Source organism: Strix uralensis, chromosome 1 (assembly GCF_047716275.1).
Source record: "Strix uralensis isolate ZFMK-TIS-50842 chromosome 1, bStrUra1, whole genome shotgun sequence".
Taxonomy (NCBI): Eukaryota; Metazoa; Chordata; class Aves; order Strigiformes; family Strigidae; genus Strix; species Strix uralensis.
The window spans coordinates 125,211,138-125,225,343 of record NC_133972.1 but is presented as its reverse complement, the minus strand read 5'-3'; the positions used below and the strand labels follow the sequence as shown (position 1 = coordinate 125,225,343).

Below are 14,206 nucleotides of genomic sequence, written 5' to 3'. Positions count from 1 at the left end.
ATTTTTATCTCCTCTTATGTATTTTAATTACTCCGGTGGTGAGTCTTGGGTTTAACCAGTTTGTTTTAAGTAAGAGAAGGAATGTGCAGAGTTTACCAAAAGAAATACATGCTTTGACCATTGCTTGTAAGTGATCTTGTGTAATCTGAGTAAACTGTTTATATAACATCAATTATTTATCCTGCTGCTAGGAACCTACGTGATGACTGTTACTGCCATTGATGCTGATGATCCCAATGCACAGAATGGGATGCTGAGATATAGAATCTTGTCTCAGGCCCCGAGCAGCCCCTCTCCAAACATGTTTACAATCAACAACGAGACTGGTGACATTATCACCGTAGCAGCTGGGCTTGACAGAGAGGTATGGCAGGTCTTAATCCCATAGGCCGAGTTGTACTTAATACTGTGAAGATGCACATTTTTACTAGTAACTTCTAAATACTATTTACTAAATACTTCTCCCTCTCCCCAGTCTGAACTTTCTCCTTTTCTTCATCCCGTTGGCACTGGTGATTGTTCTAGGCCCAGAGTATAAAAACCTGGAGAAAGGAAATTAGGCTAGTGATGAAGATTGGACCCACGCATTCTGTATGTGTAGTCATTCTCAGTTCCATAGGGTTGTGGAAAGGATCTTATCTCATAAGCCCGTTTGCTTTTAAGGAACAGGTACACACGAAAGCACAGCGATGCAGATAAGGACCTCAGGTGCTTGGCCTGAGTGCTGAAATGGGCGGTGTTCATCAGCTCCAGCCCTTTCCTCTTGCTGAGCTCTGTGGGCAAAGAGTAGATGGAAAATGGAGTAGGCTATACTTTTTGTTCATTTTAGAAGCTCCAGGAGAGCTTCTGTCCTCTTCCATGCTCTTCACAGAGAGGTTGTAAATATTTGAAATCGTCTTGATGGTGTGCTTTTAAATTTGCGGTAACTCCTTGATCTGAATTTTGCTTATTACAATAAACCAGGAAAAATATTACCGATTTTTTTTTTTTTGAATTTGAAAAGAACATTTCTAAGAAGTAAACCAGTCAGTGTTGGAAAAATCATAGATAGACACTTGTCTCAAGGCCTGGATGGACATTCAAAAACTTTTTTAAAAACAATTTAAAAAATCTGACTGTCACTAATTCCCTGCTACATGCAGGGAAGTCCTGTTCTGTCTAGACAATTCTTCACTGTGCCCGCCACTAGGGAAGGAGGGTGCCAGATCCTCTGCTCTGGCTCATCCATCATCTGTGAGGTGGGAATAAAAATATTTCCCTCCCAACTGCATGGACTAACTGTGCTTTTGAACCACTTGAAAACTTCACAGGAGATAAGCATTATCTTATAAACAAAGTATAAAATCCAAACAAATCTTTTCTCAAGACATCTTGTTTCAACTTCTGTTTCACTAACCTCATTTTAGCTCATTAAATCTGAAGGGTTTTTTTAAACTGGATTTGCTGTTCAGCTTTTAGCTGTTTGCTTATACTTCTTTAAAACAGACAAAATTACTTTCTGATGCTCTGGGTTGGCTACTAATATTCTGATGCCTTTCAGTTTGAAAGGGACAAACAAGATATGAAAAGCTAAACACTGTTAGATACTGCAATTAATTTTTAAAGTTTCATTAACATTTTATTTAAGTTGGTTTTGAAGAGGATGGATTTGAGGAAAGGAAAACTCTGAACTTTACAGTATTGCCCTCTTAAATTAAAAGAATGATGGGCAGCTTTGCCCTTGTTTTTTTAAAATCCCCTGGTCATCTTTGACAGGTGAACTTTCAGAAGGACATAGCAATAACTCTGAGTTTTATTACTTAGTGACTGTACCAGAGTGATTTAGCTCAGAGCTTAGACCCTCACATTGTCAGATGGAGAAGCCTTGTCATTTGCCATCAGTTTTTCTGATGGATCACTGTACTGATACCCAAATGAGTATTTATAAACATCTCTTGTACATGTTGAATATTAATGATTAATGTTAAATAATTCAAATATTAAATTAGACTAATATGAGAAAATGGTTTCCTTCCCAAGCCATTGGTTCACTTCCTTCATTTCCTGAGTCATTTCATGGAAGTCAATTAAATTAAAACGACCAGGAGTCTAGAAAGCCAGATCTAAATCAAGCAGGTCTTCTGACAGTGGGCTGGGGAGTGCCTTATTGCACAGGGTTCCTTGTTGTCCATGAACCACAGCTGGGCTACCACCTCTGTCATTCTGTCCTTTTCTCTAAGTCTTGACTCTCTCTGTAAAGTTTTAATTAGACTCATAGGATAGACACAATTTTAAATTATGTGACACGTTATTTACGGGAGCATAAGTGTTGTAGGCATTTGGAAAAAAAAAAAAAAAAAAGGAAAAAAAGAGTGGTTCCTCTGATAGCATTCTTCATCTGCTAGTATTTTAGGTTAACATGCACAATGCATTATCTGTGCTAACATGCACGGGAGGAATGTTGCTTAGGTAAGGGGACTCAGCTAAAGGCAGTAGAAATCTTTCACTTGCTATCCCCAAAGATGCTGTTTCATGAGATCCAGCTGTTCTTACTTCCTCTGCTGTTGCTGTGGAATTCACTTCGGCATTAAAACATCTGCCTCACTGCTGGAGGAGCCAAAGAAGTCAGGCAGGGTACTTAAATTTACGCACTGACATTCCTTCTTCACGTGAGGTTAATTCAGTGAAGTGCTTTTTTATTTGGACTATGCTGAAGTGGAAAGATGTGACCTGATGAGGTCTGCGTTCTTTCTTGAAACTGCCAGTTCATTTTTGGATGTGTGCTGCAGAGTCTCTGCGCAGGCTGCTGACACATGCTCCACGGCTTATTTCTGGCTGCTTCTCAACCTGCAGTAAAAAGAGGAGAGCCACCTCCCCCAATTTCCCCATGCTTGGAAAGTTGTGTGCTTGTTGATTTCTGGAATTTCATTCCTAGCAGTTGATCTTCTGTATCTGAGTGCTGGGAAGGGGGAAAAAAACAAACCAACGAACAAAAAACACATAAACACTGTCTTTTGGGGCACTTTTGGGGGGAAGTTTCTAGTGCGCTGCTTCAGTTGGAATTAAATAAGAAGATTGTACGGAAGTTGAGTCTCCGTGTGATAATAATGGTGTTTCCTTAATGAAATTTGCTTCTTGGGATCAATGTGTTAAGACCCAGATGAATCAGAAGCACCTGCTGTTTCAATAACGTAGAATCATCTGGCTGCAAGATTTGCTTCAATACTGCTCTAGATTTTATTACTTCGCAATAAGTAAAGTATATTTTTTTTCCTGGATGAAAGTGGTAAAAATATTTCTTTGATTCCCTTGTGACTGCTTCTCTTGTTGGTGTTGTGAAGGAAACCTTTAGGATGTTTATTTAAGCCTTTTGAAGGTCACTTTGCAAGTATATTTTTCCAAGCCAGAATTCATATACATATTTGTGCACTGTTAAACATATATATTGCATTTCTCTATAAATAATATCAGTCTTGCTTTTTTAAAGAACCGTGGGATGCATATGTAGTAATACACATTTGGGGTGTGTTGCAAGGGTTCCTTTTTGAAAGAGGACGTGAGCATAAATTACCTTCAGTGGGAGATAAAAGATTCATACAGCTTATTTTAAAAACTTTTTTTTATTCAGTGGCTTATATTTGCTGCTTGGAAGGGTGCATAACTATTTAAATCTTTAATGTCTGTCATAGAGTCTGGCCAAAATTTGAAACAAAGTTAGGTATTATCTGTGGAATTGTCCTTGCTTATTTTTTGTATCGAGATCCATAGTCCCTTTTTGTAAACTGTTTGCGTGAGAAGTAATCTGTCATATACCCCAGTCTTTAAGTAGTGGGAGACAATAAGGTACCAAGTGGAAAAAAATAGGCTTTTCTTTAAGTGTTTTTATTTTTCTGGAAGGTTTTTGCCAGTGTTAGTAAACCATTCATGAAAGTGGTATTTCAAAGTAATAGCAACTCCTTACGTTTGTGTGTTTTCTGTTGGAAAGAACTGAATGATAACACCTAGCTCTCAGTGAGCTAGGAAACTGAACTGGTAAATGAAAAAGCATGCACAGTATTTGTGTCTGACGGTAGAAACCATCAACGAGTTAAAATCAACTTCTCAGCAACTCTACGCAAAAGACATCTTTCTAATATTTTATTTTTTTTAACCACAGCCCTGCCGACTTTGTTTTAAACAGTTCACCAGTTGGAAGTCAGGTCTCTGTTAGGCATTTCTGATGCTTGAGGGAGCCCTGGCCAGGCTCCAGCCGTGAGGGGAGAGCGGAGCGCCCGGCGCGGCGCGGGGCAGAGGCCGTTAGTGATGGCACGTGCGGGGGGGCGGTGAAGGAGGCGGCGGCGGCCATCTTCGGCCGGGATGTTTAACATTTATGGAAATAGCCCGTGTGGCTGTTCACTCCCCCTTACTCCTCTCTGTTAGCCTTGACATCTTCGGTTTCCATAGCAATCGCAAGAAGTTGCAACAGCAGTTTTATACTCGTGCTTTGCTGAAACAAAACCTTGGCAGTTGTGGCCGTTTGGCCAGCAAACCTACCTTGGCTCAGTTCTCTTAAATGAGGACTTACCCTGTTTTAGTATAAACTGCACTCTTGGTTTTTTCCCCATCTGAAAGGTGTTGTTAAATCTGAAAATAGCATAAACTGTATAAAGTGGTTTTGATTTTTTGAGAGCAGGAAGCAGGCAGTGTGTCCCCATCTCAGTGATAACGAAGTATATCAAGCAGTAGTTCAACATAGCTAGATGCAACCTGCTGCTGTATTCCTGTGGCACAAACTTTGCTCCTGTCATTTCAGGTGATACTAACTAGAATAAACAGTGTGATAGGCTCCATTGCTTAGCGAAGTGCAATTTTGGGAACACCCACTATTCTGTGGTAATGTTGGTTTTGTCTAAAACTTATGTTGATGTCATTTTGTGTTTTAGAAAGTACAACAATATACATTAATAATTCAAGCTACGGACATGGAAGGAAACCCAACATATGGTCTTTCAAACACAGCAACTGCTGTCATCACTGTGACAGATGTCAATGACAATCCTCCAGAGTTCACCGCCATGACTGTAAGTTGTCCTGGTTTTGGACATGGTACTACTACATAAGTACAGGGTAGGAGTAATGGAAGGATGTGCATATTTATAACCGTTCCCTGCTTTTCTCATTATATTCACAGACAGTAAATATTTATTATTTATTAAATAGCATACTGGGAGACAGAATTGAAGTAGGTGCAGAACATATATCCCTTAGGTATGGTATTCTGCTTGGGCCAAAAGGCAAAAGCTGACAAGGGAATCAAACCATCAGTTTTCTGGGTGGCTTCAGGTATTCATCAGATAAACTGCCAGAGCTCCAGTGAAGAGAGATGTTCTCCCTAACATTGATGAACGTTTAGTATGGCATGGCTCTTCCGTGCTTCTGCAGCCAAGGTAAAATGTTTTCTTGGTTTTTTGCAGTTCTATGGGGAAGTACCAGAAAACAGGGTGGATGTGATCGTAGCGAATCTGACGGTAACGGACAAAGATCAGCCCCACACACCTGCATGGAATGCGATGTACCGAATGACCGGAGGAGACCCTGCAGGTCGATTTACCATCCTGACCGATCCCAATAGCAACGATGGGCTGGTGACTGTTGTGAAGGTAAGAGATGCTTGTACTTCAGAGAATTAAGCAGATGGAATAAGTGGGGGAAAAATGTGAACTCCTAGGCTAGCACAACTCTGGAGAGTAAAATGGATGGGCACCATCTGTCTTGTGGAAGTTAGCGATCCGTCTCTTGGAGCGTTCCCTTGCTTATGCTATCGGTATTGCTCCAGTTGATGAATTCTAAAAGTCAGGGTAGGTTGTTGAAAATCACAAATTTTGAAGCTTTATTTGCCAAAAGATAGGAATTAATATGTGAAAAAGCATTTGCTTAGTATTTGTTACTAGTGTAAAGGAACAGCTTCCTACCTTCTGGCCTCTATTAGTAGTCACACTTGTCTGTGGGTTTTATGTCAACATGTTCCCATTAAGGAACAGATATAGGCAGTCAAGGCACAATCAGAAAGGAAAAAGTGATAGGTGGGAGGCTACTTCTACAAGAGGCTTTTAAAGACTGGCTATTTTTAAAACTTCATTTAAATACCTTTTATGGAATAACCTGTCTATCTTCATTCTCTAGCCAACACAGCTCCGTGTTGAGGGGTGACTTACTTCAAGTGATAATAACAATGTGGTTCTATAATTAAACCTGCCAGGCAGGCAGTAGCCACCTTTCCTTATGGCCCTCTGATAAGTGTCTCATCTCTGAGTTGGCCACTTCCAAAGTCAAGTGTGAGATGCCAATGTTCCCATTTGGAAATTAAAACATTCACTCTTCTTTTCCTTCATTCTTTTCCCTTTTTTTAATCTTCTCAGTATCTAGGTGACAAAAAGATACAATTTTGTACAGCTATAATGGTAATTCACACTAGATTTTTTTTAAGAACTGTCTCTCTTTTATAACTGTGCTTCCCCAGAGGTACCAATTGTTATATCACAGTCTTCCAGCAAGAATTACGTATGTGTCTGTGCTTTGTAGCACTCCTTTAGCACCCAGACATGGGAGCAGTTGGAACCCTGCCTACAGTTTTTATTGGCAGTGCAATGAGTTGATCTGTCAACCTGTAATGAAGGTTGGATTGTCTCTTGTCACTGACTTCATACTGTCATGTGCCAACTGCCCCTGTAAGGTACAGGACGACTTCAAGTCTAGAATCAGTGTGAATAGTACAGTGCATAGTGCTAAGGCTAATCAGATCTCAGGGAATGCGTCACCCCTATGCAGCACGACAGAGGAACTCCAGCCTCAAAATGTTTTTACTCCTCCTTAAATTGAACTTGTGGCTCAGTGAGGAAGTCCCCAAACTGAAGGTTGTCTGGACTGTGAAGATGGGAGCTGCAGGTATACCACAAGTAGGGTTAGATGGGATTACAAAGAACCTTTCTAGTGAAACATTAAGGGCATGAGAATTTCTGATCTACAGTGCTAGGTATGGTCATGATCTTGTTTGAAGGAAACCTTCTTCCTCATAACAGAGAGAGGCAGGTTTCTCTCCCCAGCAGAGCTCTTCAGGAAGCACATCTGTTCACCTGAGTGCCTGGCACAAAGCTGGGAGTTTCTACATCATTTCCAGATAAAACTACTTTGTTTCCTCAGTTACCTCTAATGGCAGTACCAGAGTAAGTTAAATCCAGGAATGACAAAGTTTCTAGTTGTTCTGACTTCAGCACTGCTGCTGCTAAGCTAAGCCCCAACCCAGTCTTGTGTTGAGCTGTTACATTTAGTGTGTTCCCTTTAGGTTCTGTGCTCATTTTTCAGAAAAGCTGTAAAAGTAATGTTTTAAAATGTGCTTTAAAGTAAAAATGTTATTATGTGCCCATTGCTATTGTGAGTAAGTGTTAACACTTCCTGCTCTTTGCTTTTCCCAGCCTATTGACTTCGAGACAAACAGGATGTTTGTACTTACTGTAGCTGCAGAAAATCAAGTGCCTTTGGCTAAGGGGATTCAGCATCCTCCTCAGTCAACAGCAACCGTGTCCATTACAGTCATTGATGTGAATGAGAGCCCATATTTTGTTCCAAACCCTAAGCTTGTACGTCAAGAAGAAGGGCTACTTGCTGGTAGCATGTTGACAACTTTCACTGCTCAGGACCCAGATCGCTACATGCAGCAAACCTCTCTAAGGTCTGTATAAACATTTTGCAGTTATTTAACAATTGGAATGTGATATCTGTGTTACAGAATGGGTGGGGATCAAAGAGTCCGCATATGAAATGAATGCGTTTACCATAGCACACAGCTGTCCAACTACCTCCTGTGGCTTTTGTGCAGTACTCTCTAAGGGGATTATTGGCTGTAGAGGTGACCTGACCAGCATTCATAGATCTGTAAACTGGGTCATCCTTTAATGCTCAGTCCCACTTCATCAAGGTAGCATGAAGTTGTGCATCTGTGTTAAAGTATACATGGCATCCCAACAAATTCAGTCAGAGCATATACATGCTTGTCTGAACTAAGATGATTTGCAATTTAAATTAACTAGTAGTTTTGACACAGCAGCAAAACCACATTGGATTGTTGACCAGATCTGAAGGGTTTTCTTCTCATTTATTCTTCAGCAATGCGAAGTGCTGCTGTTATCCATCTGTGAACTCTTGTACCGATATCTGTGATCATAATTTGTCTAATGTTTAAAACTGTGCTAAATGAGAAAAGTAAAGAGAATAAAACATGGAAATCTTAAAGCATGCTTTCTCACACCTTGTTTAAAACATGGTCATTGACTGCAGAGCTAAGGCACAGAGACTAGCTGTGGGCCAGGACTCAGGTTCCTAGCTTTTTAGCTCATACAGAGGAAAATCCAGAACTTGCTTTCTGTCTTTCCTTCCAAAATCAAGGTTTTTACAATTTTATTTTCTCTTAATTTTGGTTAGCTGTTGCTGATATTTTGCTCATTTCTGGCTATAACCATTGTAGACATGATAGCATGAGGACTTAAGGATAATATACATTTTTAATGACCTAAAATAGCTTGCACTTGATTAATGTCAAAGGGCAAATTTATCAGATAGAAGGATGGTTCTGAAAGACGCTCTTTCAGATTAAGATGAGAATCATGCAGTAAAAGCAGAGCCTCTAAAAAATTAACTTTAAGTGATATTGCGAGAGCTAGAATAGTGTGAGTTAGTGCTACTCTAACACTCTATCCATTGTTACCTCTCTCCTGCTCTCAGTGCTCTGATAAGATAAAAGTCAATGTGAACAGCTCTGTAGGTATAGAACAAGCAAGAGGGATTCTTAATGAATATTTTAATTGAGTCTTGAGTTATGAATGTTGTATAGTTTATGGTAATTCTAGGATTTCCTCCAGTTACATGACAACTTACATGGCAGGGCACTTCAAGAATCTAAATGTAGGCCGGTTTTTAATACGTATTTTCAAGAATTTTAGCAACGAGGCTTAATAAATGGAAATTTGTGAAATACTGTCTTCAAATTCAAAAAATGTGTTCGGAATACAAATGAAAATATTGTCTTTTCTGTCAATATTTATGTTGACAAATAAATAACACAACTTGTGATCAAATACACAGGTACTCAAAACTTTCAGATCCTGCAAACTGGCTGAAAATTGACCCTGTTAATGGACAAATAACTACCACAGCTGTTTTGGACAGAGAGTCAATATATGTGCAAAACAATATGTATAATGCAACGTTTCTTGCTTCTGATAATGGTATGTATCAACATCGTATGTTTCTTCAAAAAGCTTTTTTTTGTGTGGTTGAATAGCATTCAGTTTTACTGGGGCAGAAAACAAGATATGCTTAGAATACATCCAGTTGGAAGTCTGTATTAGTGTCAGACTTTGCATACTTCCTAGCTGCTTAGTTACATTAGTCGAGTTTACAGGAAACAGGAGTGCAGTAAGTTGAGTGAATGCACAACATGAGTGGGCTTTATGGGGAGTAACATGTTGGGGGAGGGGTATTGTATTTTTCCACATTCAGGCTGCAGCAGCGCAGAGAGAAAAGTGTCTTTTCATTGTCAGTTTGTTAATGACAGTTAACAATCTCTGCTCAGAAATGAGCCCTTTGATTTTGGCTGGAGTGCTGTACTGCTCGTACCAGAAAGATGGACAGGTGTGGTTAGGAACATTCTCGCATTAGATTGGAAAATAGAAACACTGAGGCTGTTTACCTTGGAGAGCAGACAAATGGTAAAATTGTGCAAACTGATATGGTATAACAAAGCTCTATCAACTATTTCTATCCTTTTGGCTCCCTTCTGGAGAGGAAAATTAAATGGAACTGGAAGATTATGGGGAAGGGGTGGGGGTGGAATGACAACCATTGCTAATTATACTGAGAAATTCAGTGCTACATGTTCACATAAATGTGTGACTTTAGCAAGGTTTATGGAAGTATCACACATTCGATATCGATAGCAAGAATGTCTAGAAGTAGTGTGCTGAAAGTCAGTATTAGAAAGAATTTAAATAGCACACTTGTGATGAAGAGTGATCATAAGTCTTCAAAGTTACAAAAAGAATTTCTCCGGAGGATAAACTATTCCAATGTTGCACCTTTTTCTTCATAGCATTTGATGTGGACTGTCTCTGGAGACAAACTGGCTGTCTGGTCAGTAAAGTGGTTGAGTCCTTGATCTGTGGATCTGCAGTTATTTGCTGAATTTGCTGAGTAGGGCAGTTTTTTCTGAGTACAGACTACATAAGAATTTGTGTGCTAGCAGGAGCGGTGACAGTGTTAGATTGGCCTGGCAAAGACAGACTCCCAAAACTGATGTGAACATATGTACCTGGTAATTGAAAAGTGTTGGTATAGCTTCATTTAAGTAACTTTGCAATTGGAAACAGGCTCAATACCATTTTCTTTTCTTTAAGGAATTCCCCCGATGAGCGGAACTGGCACACTTCAGATATACCTGCTGGACATCAATGATAATGCCCCCCAAGTGAATCCAAAGGAAGCCACGACTTGCGAAACGCTACAGCCTAACGCTATTAACATCACTGCTGTAGACCCTGATATAGACCCGAATGCAGGCCCGTTTGCCTTTGAGCTGCCTGACACACCTGCTAGTATTAAGAGGAATTGGACCATTGTTCGAATTAGTGGTAATTAACATTACAGAAATCATAATAATTTTAAAGAAACCATTGCATATGCTTTGCTGTATTTTACTTTGGTGTTATTTTGCAACGTACATGAATTTAGTTAATATGAATAGGAAAGCACTTTCTAGTGTAAGTTCCCCGAAGAACAAGAAATTTTAAGAAGGAAAAGATGTTCACACTAATAAAGAAGTCTGTTATCCTGAGTGTTACATAGTGGGTTGAACAATAAGTTAATGCAGAGCTCATTTTGCCAATACTGTTTTAAACCCGTATAAGCAGTATGTTTCTTTTTAACAAGTGCCTTATTTTCACACACAGGCGATCACGCCCAGCTCTCTTTAAGGATCAGGTTCCTGGAGGCTGGTATCTATGATGTGCCCATAGTGATTACAGATTCTGGAAATCCACATGCATCTAGCACTTCTGTGCTGAAAGTGAAAGTCTGCCAATGTGACATAAACGGAGACTGCACTGACGTTGACCGGATCGTTGGTGCAGGGCTGGGCACTGGTGCCATCATTGCAATTCTGCTTTGTATCATCATCCTGCTCAGTGAGTACATAGATCTCTTAATCCTAACTCTTCTATTCTTCTTTTGCACATACCATCTTATGTTTTAGTCCCATGTACCTTGACAAAGACGAGGTGGGGGGTGATTAAAGACTGAAGTCCAAGATGTGTTGCTGCTTAGTTTAATGTCTTGGACGAGTATGAAAACTTTTTGATACTAAAGGATTATGAGTATGTGAGACAGATCATGCTTAGCACTTGCATGGCAGTCTAACTCCACAGTGGGTTTGTGAAAGAGATTTTCCATCTATGCCCACGGGCACTTGTTATGTTACGTCAGTGACCAGGTTGAAGATGTGATTAGCCCCCAGACATCTCGTCTCTCTTGTGCTGCTGGTACTGTGTGTTTTGACACCACTCACAGTGGGTGCCTTTAAGGAGTGCTCTGGTGTTACTAGTATTGTACTTCAGATTAATATAAGTAGGCTATTTGATGATTTTGGAAAGCAATATATCACAGCCCTTCATATAAGGCCCGACGAGCAGGCAGCCATGCGGGAACAGAGACGTGTATGTTTAAGTGCTACATAAAGCTGTGCTAGTACTTTATTTTTGTGTTGAGTGCATTCAGTAAGGGAAATGACTAAACATCATGACTGAGTGTCTGTCCAGTGTAGTAAATTAGATGCTAGCTCTCCTACACATTGTGGTTAACTGATTTCTGATTGTGGTGGAACACAACGAGGAGATTAACCCATTCAGAGTATACTGTGCACCAGTCTAGAACATACAAAATGATGGAAAAGAGTAATTTAAAAAAAATAATAGTATTTGAGCCTGGCTAAGCCCATGGCTGTACACAAGCACAGTACAATTATTTTCTTGATACAAGATACTCTTAAAATGTTAGATATTGAATTAACAGCGCCTTATTGAAACTATCAAATCCTTTAAGATATTCTTCATATATTGACGTTCTAGATGCCTATGAATTTCTTTCCATGAAGATAGTTGTCACTGGAAACATGCCTATTATATTAGGAGTTCATTTACTCATTTATTCTGTTTTGTTTCTCATTTGGTTTTCTTTAACAGCTTTAGTGTGTAAACAAGCAGCATAACTTGAAATTGTTCAGATTAAAGATTAAAATACGTGGCTCAAAATGCCACTGTGTTTTTTCCTCAACCCTGATTCCTCTTGCTTCTAAACATAAATCTAAACTTAGGCAACAATATGGACTGCTGAGCTGTATGCCAAAATGGCCTAAGCTTGGTGATGTTCAAACATCAGAATTACTTAAACTATACAGATTGTTGTATATTCTTGGGACATATGAGAAAAAATACAGATAACACAATTTTTTAGAATTCTTGCCATTACTAGAGAGAATCCCTTCTGAATCCAGTGGTTTATGAAGCTTGGTCAGTCTTCGTTTCATGGCAAGTTTATTTTGCAGATGTGGAATGGATTTGTGACTTATGACCTTGAATATGTGATTGATTTCCAAATCAAATTACCTATAGCAGCCTGAGTTTAAACATCTCTTGCTTAAGCTGCCTTCTGTGAATTTTTTTATTAAAAAAAAAAAAAACCCTAACCAAACAAAACAAAAAGACCAAACCATCCAGAACAGTCAAAGCCAACTTGGCTTTTTTCTTTTTTAACTCCTCATGTTCGATCTGTATGGTTTTCCATGACTGTACTTCAGAATCAACATATGGTTTTGTGTCTTCCCTTTTTGAAATGTAGTTTTAGTTTTGATGTTCGTGGTGTGGATGAAACGCCGTGATAAAGAGCGTCAGGCAAAGCAACTCTTGATTGATCCAGAAGATGATGTGAGGGACAACATTCTGAAATACGATGAAGAAGGTGGTGGAGAAGAAGATCAGGTGAGGAATCGTTAATGATTTTTACATATAGATTTGCACTTCACTCTGCACTTTATCTATTTTGTTTCCATTGACACATTATGATAGGTAGCTAATTTTTACATTAAACGCTGAAGGTAATTAGCAATGTTTTAGAAACCTGAAATATAACATTGCTTTCTCATGTTGTTTTTTTGCAGTTCCAGAAATACCAATTGCTTGCCTTTTGGATGAGGTGTAAAGCTAGTATCTTGTCCACTTACAGTCACGGCATTCTGACCGTGTTCCAACTAAGGTTGTTACATTTAAATGAAAAATAAATCCATTCTCGTTGGACTCTGTAAAGCTTCTTCACACCTTTTCGGGGATCAGAATCACTAGTGCAGAATGCCTAATACAGTCTATTCCAAATATGACCCTTTTTTGGTGGTGGGTGAATGCCTTTCTAGATCCACAGTAATGTTGGCTATTGACAGATTGGCCACTATGGGGATTTCAGCTTGGAAAGTATTTACGTTTCAAGTAGCTGTCAGGGCACATCTGTGTTTATTCAAATACCTTTTCAGGCAGGTGCCATATGCATTTACTCTCATGTCACCTCTGGTTGAACCACTGCTGATATGTCAGAGGACTAGGAGTGATGTGTATATGCTAAGAATAGCTTCTTTCTCCCTCTCTCTCCAAGTTAATGAATTTCCAAGCAGTGCGATTTCCTTCCTTCAGAGGAGTTTTATTAAGTGCTTTATGAACATGACAAACAGTAGATTTATGCACATTATTAGTGGTAGAAGTAATTGTAACAATTATGAAGGGAACAGTGCATATAATAGAGCCTAAGAAATTTTTCCAGTAAAAAGCCTTGAAAAATTAAGTGTAATTCTTCCACACATTCCCAGTCACAGTCATCCAGCACTTGAGTTATCTGAAAAGTGTCTCACTTCACTGGTACGGACATTTATAGCTTCCCTCTGCTCATTTGTTTGTTTGTCTGAAATGTGTGTTCCCCTTAGTAATTTCCATGCTTCCTGCATATCCCCAAGAACTGTTCATACTTCCTGGCTTGTCTGCATAACCTTCTTTTTCAGCAATTTGCAAAGGAAACTTCAGTTTATGCAGTTTTGGAAATTGCTTATGTTACTAAATAATTTGAAGACAACCCTTTGAGTCTATGTATGTATTCCAGTTGT

The 14,206-nt window shown here is 39.3% G+C and overlaps 1 protein-coding gene across 2 annotated transcripts in view; it reads left to right on the top strand.

Moving 5' to 3' along the window:
• Positions 1-14,206, top strand: part of CDH2 (cadherin 2) — a 120,006-nt gene that overhangs the window by 86,911 nt on the left and 18,889 nt on the right. For both annotated transcript variants that reach the window (XM_074880085.1, XM_074880094.1), the window contains 8 exons: positions 192-364; positions 4,902-5,039; positions 5,433-5,618; positions 7,431-7,687; positions 9,097-9,239; positions 10,407-10,640; positions 10,959-11,192; positions 12,901-13,040. In XM_074880085.1, coding sequence (XP_074736186.1) covers positions 192-364; positions 4,902-5,039; positions 5,433-5,618; positions 7,431-7,687; positions 9,097-9,239; positions 10,407-10,640; positions 10,959-11,192; positions 12,901-13,040 — 1,505 coding nt within the window. The remainder of the gene's footprint in view (positions 1-191; positions 365-4,901; positions 5,040-5,432; positions 5,619-7,430; positions 7,688-9,096; positions 9,240-10,406; positions 10,641-10,958; positions 11,193-12,900; positions 13,041-14,206) is intronic.